This window comes from Drosophila pseudoobscura, chromosome 4 (genome assembly GCF_009870125.1).
Source record: "Drosophila pseudoobscura strain MV-25-SWS-2005 chromosome 4, UCI_Dpse_MV25, whole genome shotgun sequence".
Taxonomy (NCBI): domain Eukaryota; kingdom Metazoa; phylum Arthropoda; class Insecta; order Diptera; family Drosophilidae; genus Drosophila; species Drosophila pseudoobscura.
In genome coordinates, this window is record NC_046681.1 from 23,662,522 (window position 1) to 23,679,625 (window position 17,104).

Sequence of the window (17,104 nt, forward strand, 5' to 3'; positions counted from 1 at the left end):
GATTCCTAAGTGTCTTGTTTTTCAACCAATCTAAAGGCCATCACGGTGCCATCTTCAACCCGAAACTGCCTTCCCGAGATCTAAGAAATGAAAACTACGAACCAAAAGCTGGTCGTCTTGCAAAAAAAACATTGCACAATTTCCCCCCCAAAGCGAAAAAGTCAATGAGGCCAAGAAGAAACGTTGCAACTGCCTTTCGCTTCGCTCCCACCCCACCCTGGACCATGGGGACCCTGGGGACACTGGTTGCCTGGTGCCTCCAGCTGCAATAAGTTCCGTGTTGTTAATTTCGCAAGAGAGTGTAACTTGTAATTTTCGGATGTTGTAGGGTCTCTCCATTGGATGCTGCTTCTGCTCCTGCTCCTTTCGTTTGCTTTACGGCCATCAACTCTGGCTCTACGGCTGCACGGTGGCGGGTGACGTAAAACACATCGCGTTACGGGTGCTGCCACGTGAACGTTACGTCGAATGCTTCGTTGACTTTAACTATCAAAGTTAATAACTTATATTTTAACGACAAAATGAAAAGGAAAGCAGTTGATGAAAAACTTTGACAAACTCAGGAAAAACGCAAAACAATTCAAAGAAAAACCCGGAGAAACATAGGAAGGGCGGTCTCTCACCTGACGATGCTGATGACGATGATGATGTCTTGGCGGCGGCCTTCTTTCCCAGGAGGCCTGCACCACCATCCACAATCGACAATTAATCATCGGGTTAGCACACAATTCAAATGGAGAATAAATACAATATGTGTTAGTAAAGGTTAGATATATGGTATATATACACAATCTCCTTAACTAATTACGGCGGACACTGACGTCAATCGAATCTGGAAGGGAAGGAAAAGGCAAGGAAAGGAAATTCTCTTTTGCCTATTTTAAGTCGATTTCCTTGGAATTTCCGCTTCAATGAAAATTGACAAGGCCAGGCCTTGATTGTAATTTGCTTTCGGGGGCGGGCAACAGGAAGGTGGAGGAGTGGGGCATGGCAAGGGGGATTGGGGGATTGAAAGGCTTTCACTAATTGGCCACTTTGAATGTCAGCTGATGACACATTTCGTGAGCCAAAAACCAGGAATAGAAAAGCAATTTTCGGTTCGATATTGTGTGGATTTTGTGGATACAATTAGAAAGCAACGTAAATGAAAATTGATTTTGAAATGATTGGGTATCTGATTGGGAAAAAAGCAATAAACTCTCCTTATATCCGTATGGCCATTTGACCCCCCCATTAAAGCCCCAACGATAATGTTTGAGTGGCCACAAGATAATTACAAATCGATAAAAAGAAAGACATAATAACTAAAGCCCAGAGAAAGTGGAAAGCAACAGGCGTGGGACGCTAAAAAAGAGGGGAAAAACTTCAATACGGAAATGAGAGAAAAATTAGATAATTAGCTCAAGTTACCAGAGTCAGGGGTGGGATAGGGACGGGGTAGGATGGATGAATGGCACATGTGGCATGTGGCACGAGCCTGATGAATTATTAACTCTGGCCACACACACAGCGGGAGAAGAGCTGCTTCCAGCTAATGAGCGGAATCCTTCGGCAGAAATACAGCAGGAAGCCGAAGCGTTTGATACTCTCTCTTCAGAGTTCAAGGGTCGCCCCAAAACTTACAAAGCAACGCCGCTGTATTCTGCAGTTGGGCACTGCCCGGCGATGAGGCAGCGGCAGCGGCTGCTGCGGCATTCGTCAGACTCGGCTGCGTCATGGCCGCAATGGCGGCCAGATTCTGCACAGTCATCGGAGTCAGGAGTCCGGCGGCGGCGGCAGCAGCGGCACTGTCCTGATTTGCATTGTTTTGCTGGGCATTCAGTCCGGTGAGGGCTGGTCAATGGAAATAAGGGATATAGCTAGAGATTCGTCCTAAGACAGGGGTATGCCACTTCCTACCTTGCAGCAACTGCTGCTGCAGGCCCACGGCCTGCAACTGTTGCAGCAATTGTATGGAGGCCGGTGTCAGTGCATCGGCGCCCAGAACGGGCGACTGCTGCTGCGGTGGGTTCGGCAGTATCGGTGTGGACACACTCTGGGCCGTCTGTCCCAAGGGGATGTTGATATTGCTGGCCAGGTTCCAGAGATTCGCCTGGATCTGCTGGATCTTCTTCTGTTCCTTTTCCTTTTGGGTGTCGGCAAACTTGACGACCAGCGGCGATGTGCAGCCCTCCATGATTTTGTTTTGGCTTAGGGTCTGGAAATAGACGTAACTTTTAGGTTGATTTTGAGGGGGTTTAGTACTTCAAGTACTTACCACTTTAATGGCCGAAATGGCGGCGTGCTTGGTGGCGAATGTGACAAAGGCACAACCCTTGCTCTGGCCGTTCTGATCTCTCAATACAGTGCACTCCTCAATGTTGCCGTGGACTTCGAATAGTTTACGCACGTCGTTCTCGTTCAGCTTCTTGTTTAGCATGCCCACAAACAGTTTGCGTTCTGCAAAGAGACAAAGACAAGAGATATTATAGTCTGTATTGCAAGCTTGTAGGCCTTGGCCTTGGTAAGTTAATCGCAGCGTGAAAAGCTCTGGGCGGAAGCCTCAACCGCATCAAAAAAAGGTAATCCAATAACCAGGCTCACCTTGCCACACGGCCACACTCAAGTGGGTTAGGGCCAGGCCAAGGGGTCTGGGTATTGAGTTCGGTCTGGGGTCTGGGGTCTGGGTCTAGGTCTATGTCTGGGGCTCCTCTGGGTTGCTCTGTGCTCAGCCAGGCTTAGTTAATTTGACCATTTTCAATGCTCAATTAATTTTACATAAATTAAAACTCTCTCTCCCCCGCCCTGGAATGCACTAGACTGGTCTGGTCTGGTCTGGCCTGTACTCGATAACTAATTGGCAGGCATTTAACATTTCGCCAAATATTTGCACTTTCCCTCCCCCTCCTCACCTAGAAAAGGGCTCTCCCCGAGGGCGGGGCGGAGGGTGGTGGGGGGGGTCCTACTAATTTATTTGCACAAACACGCAAAATGCGCACTGCACAAATTAATTGTTATCGAATGTGCAATTGGTTGAGAATGTTTTTTCGGGAGGGGGTGCGGTAGGACTGTTGTTTTGTGCGGGCGGATCGTCGGATTTGGTTTGGTTTTGGGGTTCGGCTCGGTTGAATGGGTTTTTCTATCTTTCTATCTTTTAACTAAAACTAAATTGGAAATCAATTGGCTTAAACACATTTTAAAGTGCCACCGATTACAGTAGGGATTAAAATTGTGCACAAAATTGAATTAATATCACACAAAAACACATTTTAAATGCATTTCACAAGTCCATTTGGAAGTGCATTTTTTTGCAGGAATATTTCATATAGAAATGAAGGGAAATATTAGACAGGCTTAATGAATGATTTTCCATCATAATTTCCATCAATAAATGACTACATCTGGTATCGGTACATTATTCTCGGGGGTTTTGGGTTCCCTTTTGGCTGTGTTACGCGATTATTCTCAAAGTGTGATCTACTGCTGGCTGTGTATATATGTACTCTTTTATTACGACTTTGCGCCTTGTCTTTGTCATGATGAAATTGGACATCTCAAAAGGTATAATTTCATCATGTTGGCGTGAGAGAAATACTCGCTTAACAAAAAAAACAAACAAATTCACCTGCTAATGGCCCCTGCTTTAGATTCTAGAAGCGACGATGCGATATCTCTGCCTAGCGCTTGTCTCTCTGAGAGCCGAGCGAGAGAGCGAGTCACCTGATTAGCACATTCGAACGTCGGCTTCGCTGCAGCCGAGTGCGAGAGAGAGAGACAGAGGTAAATGTGGACCTGCTATGTGCCTTTGCCTATTTTATTGCTGCGCTCGTTTTGGTGAGAGAGTGCAAGGCCCTCCCCTCTCAGAGAGGATCATGGCAGCGAAAACGTGCATGAACGTGCGTGTAGTCTGCTGGGTGTTACTGTAGCGAGAGTGAGAGGGAAATGCAAACATTTTGCAAAGGCAGAGCTTGGAAGTCGTTGTACCATTTTGACCTTGAAAAAACATTCCACACAGCAAACACCAAGGAAGCCATTATTTTCGTGGCTTCTGCAAGAGGGAACCAACAAATTGAACAATTATTTATTAACAAATATTAATAAAAACCCGAAATATGTTTGGTGGAATTCATTGGATAAATTCAATCCTGCCATAAAATTATGGCCCCATCTCACATCTGGCTCTCTTTCTCTCTCTTAGATAAGCTTTCCAATTAATTTTTGGCGGTAATTTCTACTGCGATGGCAATATTTTGGGCAATATCAACCGGAAAATCGCATAAAACTGCATTGTTTGAAATTATTATTATTTTATCGCTCCAATAAACGTGACAATTTTCAGCCCATGCTAAAATGATGTTCAGTAACCTTTGCCCTGGACCCCCCGCCACCCCACAGGGAAGAGTTCGTTCGGGGTTCATTTATGGCGGAGGGAAATCTGTTTTTGGAAATCAATTAAAATTATAATTAAGCTGCTTATGGGATAAAAATTGATTTTTAGTAGCCAGTTTTTGGTCATTGACTCGATGCGGGAATGTCGACGATGATTTTAAATTTATAATTTTTGCCGCTTTAAAATAAACGAAACGATGATTCGAGGAATGGTTTTTATATTCCCAGAGTAACCACAAGAAATGTTAAAATTCAGCTTAATGGGTTGCAGAAGGGGATTCCTAATGATGCCTCCCCTCTATCCACAATCCACTACACACTATCGCCCTCTCTGCACACCACTTGCCACATTTTCAAGCATCAATGTGCTGCAATGCGGCGGTGGCTCCCATTCAAGCAAGCACCCTCCGCGCTATCCAATTGCCATTCCGAGTGCTACTCTGCTTGCTGCTGGCTGCTGCTGCATCATCATCCTGGAGCGTTCTCAAATGCAAAACCGACGCCTGCAGTGGCGCCACAGTCCACAGTCCACAGCCCACAAAGAAGAAGCATCCCAGTGCCACGAGCAGCACAGTTATTATTATTATGATTATCGCAAACTGCAACGGGAACAGCAAAGGCAACGCCAACGACATCAACTAACTGCACTTGAGCTATATTATCATAATCCCCGCAGCAGGCAGCAGGCAGCCCCCAGCAGCCCCCAGCAGCAGTCGCATCAGCCATTCGAGTTCCAGCCCCAGTCCCAGTCCCTCTCCCCCTCTCCCTCGATGATGCCCTTCTCCACAGAAAGGGAATTTTAAAATTCATTGAATTCGATGCTGCTGCTGCTGCTGGGTTGCGGTGGCTGCATGCCAATACTTGCGACCGTTTCGAAACCCTCTCCATACTCGTATCCATTCGAAAAAAGAGAAAAATGTAATGATGATGGCAGTAGCACAAATGGAACCTCAAAGTAAGGAAAACAAACAGCAGGAATTTTCCCCACTGACTGCGGACTGTGGACGTGTCTTTGTGACTCTGTGGTGACCTCATCGTCAGTGCCGATCATTTACTAATTGAGAAGAATTGTCATGAAGAAAGACTGTAGTGTATCTTAATTGGATGAAACAGTGCAAGTACTAGGATGGCACAAATGGGTCATATTTATGAGGATTTTTAGCCATTAAGCTCAAAGAAATTGTGGGCGAAAGCAGGAGAGACTTATAGAGAGAAGAAAGACTTAAGATTGACACCTTGAACGCGTCCATTCGTGATATTTCGAGAGTAAAAATGTCATATTTGTATGCCCGATTTATAAATTTCTCTTTTCCGAATCCTCAAAGGTCAACATTTTGTCTTATTCAAGAATTTAAGGACACACTTAAGCATGCAGAATTAAAAAGAATAATCATATCCACTATATGGCAATGAACCGCGTTGCGATCGGATCATTATTATATCCAGGATGAATACTTTTAATGCTAGAACAGCGGAGCTTTTGGGTTCATAGTTTTAGGATCATATGGAGATCAAGTATACAGAAACTGAGTATCGAGTATTATCTAATATATTATACTGTGTAAATAAGTATAAGGACCCAGAGCTTTGCTAATATTATGCCATTATGGTATTGGCTTTAAGGGTAATTTTACACCAATTTTTTCACCTTTCTCCCCATATTTAAGACCCATGTACAATTTTGTGCTCCTCCACTATGATCCCCTCTTAAGTGTTAGCCCATAAAGAATTTCTTTCCTAAATTTCTTTCAAAAGAATAGCGCCTTTTAATTTAGCTAGATCCAGTTCCTTTGCAAATCTTGAGCGCCATTCAATTTAAAGTTTAATTCCTCCACCAAGGCGGGGGGACGGGGAAAACTTTGCCTTTAACTCTGGAGCTTTAGTTTTAAATTATTAATATTGCCAAGCGCCGAGTCGGGTCCAGTCCCAGCCGTAGTAGTAGCTCTTTCTCTCCCTCTGCCGCTCCCCCATTCATCCACTGGGTTTCCAAGAGGTAGCCCAGTCGAGCCACAGGACGCAGGATGGCTGGATGTTGGCTGGAGGAGTCACTGAGCCGGCTTCGGGGAAGGTAATGCAACTAATCTGCTTCTAGTGGCGCACATTAAGTGTTGCCACGCTTTCGACTTTAATTTGAAAACATAAAGCAGCCAAAGAGGGTTGCACGGAGAAGCGACTAAAGTGCGGGCCACTTCTGCAACCTACATCCCCCCACACACACACACACACACCCACACACACCCACACATTCACGACTCTTTTTTTCTTCTTTTTGCTGGCCATTTTTGCATGCAACTCAACTTAACCGAGCGGCCAGGAGGCCACTCCAACCCCAGGAACCAGGACCAGGACCAGCACCAGAACCAGGAGCTGGACCAGAAGAAGGACCCCAAACCGTAACCAAATGCAGAGCGAACGAGCCATGACATCGACGTCGTCACAACGTTCGCTCCTCACTCATCCTAGCTTTTCCATGCTTTCGGATTCTGTATGAAATGAGCGGGTTATGTGACAGAGAGAGAGAGAGAATGAACGACTAGGGGAATACCTAAGTCTAAAAAAAGGGCTTTTAGTGGAAAAAAGTCAAGTGCAGCTGATTAAATTGACTGCAGAGAAGTCTATTACTTATATATTTTTTTATAATTTTCAACTTTTTCCAGAAAATAAATTTATGAAAAATATTTAAAATATTTTCTGGTCTTTGTTCTTTTCAAAAACCAATTTCGAATACGAATACGGTACGATACGGAACTTTTAAGGCACTCTAGTAGAGGAAACCTGTAGAACATGAGCAATCAATTTCAACTCTCTCTCACACAGAGTGGCTTAGCAGTAAAGGGCCACTTGTGGAAATTGAAACAGAAAAAATAAAAATAATCCACTTTTAAGTCATAAAGAGGAGACCTTCAAATCAATAGCCACATTTAATATGTATTAATATTTAATATATTTTATACATTTTTTTCATATTTATTGCCATTAATATTGCAATGATTCCCTAGTCGGTCATGCCCGTATTCCTTTCCCAAGTTTCACAAAAAAAATATTAAATAACAGGCAGAGCAAAGCGCATTAAAACGGGTCATATTTGCCGCCACTCCATCCGGGTGTACCGTAGCCCCTCTTCCGCCTTCCTCTGGCTCCCCTCTCCCATTTGGCTTAGCTTATTTATGTCACAAATATGAGCAGGCGCGTACGCAATGCCACGGCTGGATGGACTTGGCTTGGTTGGCTGGCCTCTCCCTGCCCCTCCCCCTCTCTCTGTCTCTGCCACCTAATCACTCCTCCACCTGGCTGCCCTCGGCCGCTGTCGTTGTCGCTGCCACTGTCCCTGCCCCTGCCACTTCCACTACCGCTGCCACTGCCGCTGCCGCTGCCGTGTGCCGCCACCACTTTGCATGCATCGCTGCGTGTTTGGCATATTTAACAAATTTTCGCAAAAATAATGTAACTCTCTCTCCCTCTCTCTGTCTCCCATGTAGAACTCTCGTTGTCGTTGTTTTTGGGTTCTGCGGTTGTTTTCATCGCCGCACACATGTGGAATGGTGGGTGGGTGGGGCAAGAGGGGGGAGGCTGAAAGTGAGTGGCAAAATCTAATCAAGCGCTGCGGCAACGGCCACACCAGCAGCAGCACCATCAGCATCAGCATGGTCTCCCGCTCCCATCTCCCTCCCCCTCGCCCTGCACTTCCACACACATCGAAGCGCTTTTCAATAAGCCATACACACACACACACACAGACACACACACACCATGGGAAAGTCCCTTCCAACAAAACGCAATTTAACCTTATTGAAAATGCCCAAAAGGCTACGGCAGCAACCCAGGATAATACTAGGGGGGAAAATATAGGGCAAATTTCATACGTTACGGATCTGCTAATAAAGTCGAAAAGTTGTTTCTAGAAAGCCAGTATTTTACGCGATAACAGTACAAGTCTCACTAGGAGAGAGAGAGAGCGAGAGCGGGGAAAAGAGTGTGGGAGATATTAAAACGCGACCTTCACTGCTAAGAGACTCTGTGTATTAGAAAATTCCTGAATAAATATAGATCAAAAGAACTCATTCGAAATTGCTGATCAGTAGCAATTTCGGAGTTCTTCCTGCCGAAAAATCGGATGCCTAAAGTGGCATTTTTCTCTCATCTAACCTTTCCTTTTCGTATACACTTGCACTCGTATATCGCCCTTCAAACATGCCTAATGAAATTTTTTGTTTGCCGCGCCACCACTCCTCCTCCCTCGCTCCCCCACACACACGAAGCGGCGGATCCGACGGATCCCATTGGAATGCATTATTAAATTTAATTTCGAGCTGCCAAGGGGTCGCCGACAAAATTATGGCAAATAGTTTTGTGCTTGTATAAAATTTAAATTTTAATCGCCAGCAAACGGTATGGAGCCCCCTTCTTCGACTGCAGGACTTTCGGCAGTTTTTTCTTTTTTTTTATTCAATTTTTTGGGGAGTCGTCTTGACGTGGGCTGCCGTCTCGACGAGTGCTTTTGAGTAGGCGTGAAAGCTGAAGAGTCGAAAATTTCAAAGCGATGAAAGATATTCAAATGCGGGGTATACATTTTTTTGGGGTACAATTTTTCACCAACTAATTCTAAAAACATATTGCAAATAATTGCCGTTCTCTGTTCTTTTAGAAAACGATTCCAACTTTGAGAAAAATAAAATTTCAATCGCGCATTAAAAATGGAATAAAAATAAAAGATAAAATAGAGGCTTTTACACGCATTCTAATATGAATTTTCTATGTATTTTATGTTCGCCCTAGTCGGACCCCCACTGCATCGCTCTCGACGAACCCCCTCGCTTTCCATAAGCGGATGCTGCTCGGCTCTCACTTTTCCAATGCCATCTTTTGTATAAAATTTGGGTTTTCTTTTTTCAAGGGAGTTTTTTTCCCCCTGTTCCTTTAGAATACCCTACAAATATAGATATGGTATTTCCATTTTTTAAAGCATTTTGTGTGGCACCAAGGCATAGATAATTTCAGAAGATATTTGCCTAAAATGAACCCCCAATCATTCCGTTCCCTCGCCAACTCTCACTCTCAGAGATCTTCCCTCACGGAGTAGCTTAGCAGGCGGCTTATATAAAGTGGTCAGAGGAAGGATTCTATGCTATGCCAAGCGTTAAGTTTTCAAGGGACACATTTAAAAGAAATTTTTATAAAATATCGCACTCTTAAAATCGTATTCCACATATTATATTTTTGATTTCTTTTCCCATAATTTTCCATCCCACATAAAAGAGTATCTTAAGCGTTGCCATGCTTTCTTTCTGTCCGTTTCTCGTATTTTTCTCTCTCCCTCTCCTTTCACTCTTGCATATCCTTCATCGCCTTGTCCCTTGGCCACATTTTGGCGTTACAGCCATTCAAGTTTTTTTTTCCCTCTCTCGTATATTTTTTTGTGGATTGCATAAACGAAATTTACATTTTAATTGCATAGAAATTGTGTGGCTTTGTGTTTAATCTATTTCCTTCCTCCGAAAAATATTGAATATCAAATGGGAGTTGGTGGAAGACTAGAGGAATAACAAGGACATGCATATATATCAAATATAATTGCACACAAAAAAAACACACAAGGAAAGGGAACTTTTGGCGAATAAATTTCCATTAGGAAGCTCTTCGGTTCGCCCAACTAAGAAAGAAATAAATTCCAACACCCCTCAATAAAAGGCACAAAGGACGAAACCAATTTCAACAAAACTTGCGGCTCATTTATCAACTCTCGAACGGTATGGCACGGCAAGGAACGAGGGGGGGATGGGGCTCTCGGGGGGATGGATGGACAATAGTTCGTACAGGTTAATAAATCGATATGACATGAAAGCCACAGAAATGTCCTCCAGAAGCAGCAGCAGCAGCAGCAAGCCAATAAAATGAGCCGCACACAAAAAAAAATTAAGGCCCAAGGAAGAACTACAAGAGAAACATAAATTTTCATGTTGAGGCAATAAAAAGGACATGTTTTTTTTGTGTGTGTGTGTGTGTGTGTCCTTCTCCAACAACAACATAATCACGAGCATAAAAATAAGGCAAGAAGCGGCAGGGAGAAAGAGAGAGAGAGAGAGAGAGAGTACTTTGAAAATTATTTGCATTTTTACACACACACAGACACACACATTTTTTGGGGGTCAAGCGAAGGACACAAACGACGAAAAGCGTACGAGGGAAATATGAATGGATGTCCATTATAGTGCTCCTCCTCCTTTAACCCATATGCATGGATGTGGGTGTGTGTGTGGGGTTAAAAGTTTTTGATTTGAACAATGCGTATGTGTGTATGTGTGTGTGTGTGTGTGTGGGGTGTAACTGTGATAATGGGTTTCTGTGTCGAAGAACTTTCAACTTCCTTTATTGTATTTTATGGTTCTCCCTTTTTTTTGGGGTGGGGGGTGGGTTGCTCCCTTTTTATGATGTTTTTCCTTTATTTTTTTCGGGTCTGAGGGATGTGTGTGCTGTTTATGGACGGGTATGTGTACACAAGTAGTTTCAGTTTGATTATGATAATAATACTCGCATCTGCTGGAGAGTTGGTGGCATAGCAGGCATAGAGGGGTTCAGAGAGCGAGCGGGCGGGCGTTCTTTAGATGGCTGTAAGCGAGCAATTTCTATCAATATTATATGTAAATTATGCAAATCCATTTTGGAGCCTCAACCGAGTAGAGCTCAAAGGACAGATAATAAAGAAACAATGCAATTCGATTCGATGCTTTATGGATATTAAAATGGGGAAAAAAACGGAACCCAAAAAGGTTCAAGAAAATATTAAGCAGATATTGGGAGATTTTTAATCGAAATTTGAGCAGAGAAATGGAAGAGAGTAAAATAATGAGCAATGCCCTTACAACGCAATGGTTTTATATTTTATACATTATCATTCAAAAATCGTCTAAAACCAAGTACTCTTTAATTTTAAAAGCCATTTTGCAACACAATTTGTGCAAAGAATGCCCCCACCATTATGCCTAACCGCATTCACAGCTGGCTGGGAAAACCGTCACTCAGTTGGACGTTCAGTCAGTCAGTCAGTCATTCAGTTGGCTTGGCAATCATTCAGTCAGTCCGTCAGAGTGTCACTCAAGCCCACAGATGCCAGGCAGGCTGGCAGGCTGGCAGGCCGGCAGGCAGTCAAGCTGTGGGACTGCATTTCCATCCAGAGTGTGCCACGAGTGCCAAGGTCTTGTCAGAAAAGATGCTGCGAAATGCGAATGGAAATGCCCTTTCCCTGACCCCCAAACAACAACAGCCTCCTTCTCCGCTCTCCCTCTGTTTGGCCGCAAACAAAGTGTGAAGTTATTTCACTAAAAACCAATTCATTTGCATAAAATGGCAACTAGCCCCAGAGACACCATTACGACGATCCCGAGGTGCCAGGGTCCCGGAGTCTATGAAACTGGGGCCGCCTTCTCGGGGCTGGCTCTCAGATTAGAGAATGCCATGGTTATGCCATCAGCCTCCTCGGCCCCTCCCTCTAAATGGGTGTCGGAGCATCCCCCCCTGCGACTGCTGCATCTGCATCTATGTGGGTAAATGGCACACACCTCCCCCTCCCCCTCCCGCCTCACCCCCTTTTCGATGTGGAAATGCATTAGGCAGGGAAAAAAGAATTTTATGCGGGTCCAGTGTGTAGGCCAGGGGCCATAGGCAGTGTGGCTTTTGTGGCCAGGATTCAGGAGGCGGAATGCAGGACCAGGGCCAGGACTGGTCTGGCCTGGCCTGGCTGCTGGCTGCTACATGCACATTTTTTGGGTCAAAGCAATTAAAGGTTATAAATTCTCGCTCTCTCTTTCTGTTTGCGAAAAATTACATTATTTTTTGTGTGAATTTCTTTTATTTTTTTTTTTTTTTGGTTTTTGGTTAAATATTCTATATGCCGCAGTCACGTGCAGGGCAGGCCACGTGGGGCTGGCGAGGCAGTTCATTTAACGTTTAATTTAGCAGAAAATTAAAGACCAGTTAAAATTTGCATGGCAATTTGGCCAAAGAGATTTATGGAGTAACAAACGATAGTGATACGCAGAAGGGGGATAGAGGTCCATGGCAGGGAGGAGGACGGCTTGGCCTTTGATGTATGGATGGAACGTGTTAGAGATTGGGCTATGCTAAGGTAAGAGAGAGCTAGAGCTAAAGAGAGAGACAGAGAGAGAGAGAGAGAGATGTGTCAACACTTTGAATAGATGATAGATGCAGGGGATTGGAGTACAGATTAGAAAAGCCTCCCGGAATCGATTGTATTTGCTATTAAAGTAGCCCTTGCCCTGACTGCTAAGCCACGCTGTGAAAGATAGTGCTGAAGAGAGAGAAAGAGGGAGATTGATCGATTGTATTATTCGAATATTCTTTCTAACTCTAAAACTGCATATTATGCCCATATTATACCCAAAGTTTCTTGAATTCCAGCAGATGATCGCTTTTTACTACTAAGCTACTCTGGGAGGGAACTGCTAAGCTACTCTGTGAAAGATAGTGCAGAAAAATCAGTCATTATTTCCCATTTTTCATTCCCAGAACTCAAACACTTTCCATTGCCCCAAAACCATAGGGAAATGCTCTGCTACTCTGTGAAAGAGAAGCCAAGGGAAATAGTTTTCCTCAACTGAATGTCAAAACTTTCATTCGTTTCGTGCTTTCACTAGTTCCCTTTTCAAACACTTTCCATGGCCCAAAAACGAGTACAAATGTCCATCAAAAGCTGTCATTCGGTTCTCAATCAGACATCTGCCATCTTGCTCTCTTCACACGTTTCTACACACAGCCCAAAGGCACACACACACAAGCACGAGGAAAATTAAGTGTAAAATATAAATTTTCACTTTTCTCATATCGAGAGGAAAGGACAATGTCCTTTTTTTGGTACTGGTCGGTCGAGTGTATTAAACAGGAAAAGTGTCAGGCGGCCAAGCAACACGTGTATGTCATGGGACTCAAAACCCCACACGAAGGACACCACACATTTAACATTTTTGCAGAGAAAACCAGCCACGCCTCCTCTTTCTGCCTCTCTCTCCGTCTCTCTCTCTCTGCCGCTCTTTCTGGGCGTTAATAATGTTGAAGTCAAGTGTAAATTTGTGGCCAAGTGACGAGTGTGCGACTGTGGGTGTGTGTGCTGGACATTTCCAGGTGATATAAAGGCCAGAAACAAGGCTTTAAATATGTGTTTGCCAGCTGCTGTGTGTTTTTTTTCCGCTTTTCCGCTTTTGGTTTGGCATCCAACAGATAATGAAATGCAGAGCCGGAAATTGTGTGTGTGTTGGAGGAGAGGTTCGTGGCAGATTTCCATGCAATTGACATTAAAGTTTCAAAAGAGCCAAAATGCCATGCATTTTTGACATCAATTTGATCGCAGGAAGCTATTTCTCTGGCATTTTCTTGAATCTCTTAAATCCCTTAAAGGCTAGGCCTCGCACGTTTCGAATTTGGTTTTTGGCAACAATAAAGACGAATTTTTGGGTCATGGGCAATTTGCTTAATGACAACGTTTTCTTGGCAATTTGATGTCTCTCTATCTGCCTGCCTGCCCCCGCCCCCACAATCCCAGGCCCAATCCTCCGACGAATGCGAATGCGAATGACGACGACGACGACGACGACGACGACGACGATGTGCGCCCAATAAATTGCTTTAATTACCCAATTTTAAAAGGCAGCAGAAGGAGGAGGCGGAAGGAGGAGGCAGATGGCTGCAGATAGGCTGCCAGGCCAGAGATGCACGAGAGAGATACATTGTAATGTGAATGTAAGGCAATTTGGTCAGCGCACCTTGAACAGGCGAGCGGAGTCCTGGCCAACTCCTGCGACAAGGTAGATAACACTCAACATCAACACACCATCAATAAGAGAGTGCCACAGGATGGGCAGGAGGAGGAGGAGGAGAGGTCGCAGCCAGACACCGTACAGCGTACACGACAGGTGACTGAGCAACAACTGAAGCTGAGAATTGATAGAGATGGCACTGGGATAAGATCATCGTGCCTGGGCGGGAATTTTAATGAAGATACCAAGATATTCGATGCTTCCGGGGGCTCTAATTCTGCCTATTCGGCTTCGTTCGGTCTGTTTCGGTCCCGAGAATGCAATAACAAAGTACACAGCCTTTGGCGATGCACACAACCATGAGACAAGCATTTCGGTGTCAGAACACGACTGATTAGACACACAAATAAAGGATATGCCACATCGAGTAGATCCCATGAAATGTTATATTACGAGCCATACCAATATTTCAGATACTTATGTAATATTTACTTATGTGAGCGAGTATTTCATCAAGTATTTCAATTGTCTAATCATCGTACTATATAAATATATCAATAAAGTGCAAATACAATTAGTTCCCATTTTCATCATCAAATTCATCAAAATGGTCATAAAATCTTCCCTAATCGATCCTTTACTACCCAAGAATTCAACATAAAAATCACGCTCCCATCTCTAGCCAGAGCATGCCTCGGAGCAGTGCAAGGAGCAGGAGTGGAGTATACGACCATAAGTGGAAAGGAAGGTGGTGTATGTGGAGTACGTTTTCGACTCCTACCTGGCACCGAATACGGTGATGGATGCGACGATGGCAGCCAATATGCTGAATTTATTGGCGGATAGGATTTATGCGTGCCGTGGTGTGGCCTTCTTGCCCCCGTGCCACAGCCAGTGCCACAGCCAGTGCCAGTACCAGATACTGAGGCTGACGCGAACGTGAACGCTGAAGCTGACGCTGACGCTGTTGCTGGCGATGACGACGACGATGATGATGATGGGGTCGTGGAGAAGACTGGCAAGGACAATGCAGCTGCAATGTCGATATTATTGGATAAATTCCCAATTACTGACGATAATTGACTGGCGCTGTTGCTGATGATGATGGCTACATTCTCAGGTTCCTCCGACTCTCCAGGAGTGGTGTATATTCCTCCTACTCCTCCTCCTCCTCCTCCTCCTGATGCTGCTACTGTTGTTGTTGGTTCGGCAGTTCCGTTTACGCCTTCGCATTCGATGAATACTTCTCCTGCGGCTCTGCCTTCTGCTGATTTTTGGCTATTTACGAAACCGATTGCAGCTGAATTATTTATCATGTCAGATGATGATGACAACGACGAAGAAGAGGGAATTCTTGAAAATATTTCACACTTATGCACACACACACACACATCCACAAACAGTCAACACACACACACAGATACACACACACACACACACAGAGAGAAAAAAAAGATATATATCAGAGAGGGCGTTAAAAACAAGAACAAGAATCGATTGAGTGGAGTGGAAAATTCAATAAGTAAATATCATAAATATTAAACACGACGGAATATACTACGGACGTAATACGGAATACGGAATACGGGATATGTATTCAACTCAATTATCATCCAGTTAACACTTCTCAGACGCTGGGCTTGTACTGTTGTTGTTGTTGTTTTTCTTTTTTTTCTTTATATTTTTTATATCAATATTTTTTAAAGAACACGCAACGTTTTTTTAATCATTATTTATTTCTCTTTTGGTCTCTTTCTTTTACTTATTTTTTAGCCACGCACAATTAAATATATATTCAAGTTTTTTTTTTTACTTTTGAAACGTTTAACGTACAACAATCAGATATACGAATATATATGGAACACAAATGGTTATAGTTTTATAAACAATCAAGTATTGTGAGTCTTTTTTTCTTCTTTTAGTTTGGCTTTTTTCGCACTTTTCAGCGTGTGATTTCTGTTTGAGTTTCAATCAATTGCTGGCATCGAGAGTTCGTTCGCTCGTTCGTTCGCTCCCTGTGAGTGCTGCAATTGATGCCGGCTGCCGTCGTCGTCCTCTGCTTTTATAGATCCGTTAATTCAATCTACTAATTATAGTTTTTATACAAAGAATTGGCTGGCGCTTGACCGATCGTATCGTTTCAGATTGAGGCATGCGGCCGACATTTACTTTGATTTTAGTTCTTTTTCTTCTTTTTTGGGAGGAGGAAGAAGAGGTGGATATGGCTTGCTCTTTCACAGGGTGGCTTTGATTTCCCTAGCTTGGATCGTTTCTTATATATTTTAGAACATTTTCCGCCTTTTTTCAAGGATTTTATTTAATTTATTTCAGTAATTGATTGTAAAACTAACATAGATCTTAGTAGTGCTGGCTACCAGGGCCATGGACCGTATTAATATGGATTTTTTGTCTAATTTTGTATTATTTATTTCCTTGACTTTTTTATGGAAATGTCTGGAACATCCCTAGAAGTCAACAAACAGATGCCCAAGGATCCAAAGATCTTACTCTTTCAATAATAAAAAGTATTACCAGACTGATCCATCTATTTGTCTATTAATTTCATTAATTCCATGTACTTTTCTTCCCCAAGTTTTTCTGTTGTTCGTGTTTATAGGACCCTACTATAAAGGACACCTAATAAAGCCCCAAAAGGTCTATCTCAAAATAAATACCAAATCAAAAAAAAAGTTACCCACTTCCAGTACAAAACTTCTCCTTAAAAAATAAACCCGCACTCACATTCATGGATCATGGATTTACTTCCAAAAAAAACTCCCGTTTAAACACCCTGTAGGTGGCAGGACAGGCTGTTGTGTTGTATTTTCCACTGTAGTACAGTATGTACTCTTTTTGTCACTTCACTTTCACAGCCGGCGGCCCATCACCGATGTCTGGCTGTCTGGCTGCCTGTCTGTCTGTCTCCTCGTCGTTTCACGGTGATTTAAATAAATTCTTTTGTATTCAAA

The 17,104-nt window shown here is 43.6% G+C and overlaps 1 protein-coding gene across 5 annotated transcripts in view; it reads right to left on the reverse strand.

Annotated features, from left to right (window-relative positions):
• Nucleotides 1-17,104, reverse strand: part of bru1 (bruno 1) — a 98,504-nt gene that overhangs the window by 14,812 nt on the left and 66,588 nt on the right. For 3 of the 5 annotated variants that reach the window (XR_004469080.1, XM_002132684.4, XM_003736099.3), the window contains exons 5-7: nucleotides 2,258-2,439; nucleotides 1,900-2,197; nucleotides 1,624-1,833 (exon numbers count right to left, since the gene is read on the reverse strand). Coding sequence is in view for 2 of the 5 variants with exons in the window: in XM_002132684.4 (XP_002132720.3) it covers nucleotides 1,624-1,833; nucleotides 1,900-2,197; nucleotides 2,258-2,439 (690 nt within the window). In the remaining 3 variants the exon portion in view is untranslated. Of the gene's footprint in view, nucleotides 1-1,623; nucleotides 1,834-1,899; nucleotides 2,198-2,257; nucleotides 2,440-14,916; nucleotides 14,937-17,104 lie in introns of those variants that run through there. The other 2 variants (XR_004469082.1, XR_004469081.1) reach the window with 2 other exon arrangements.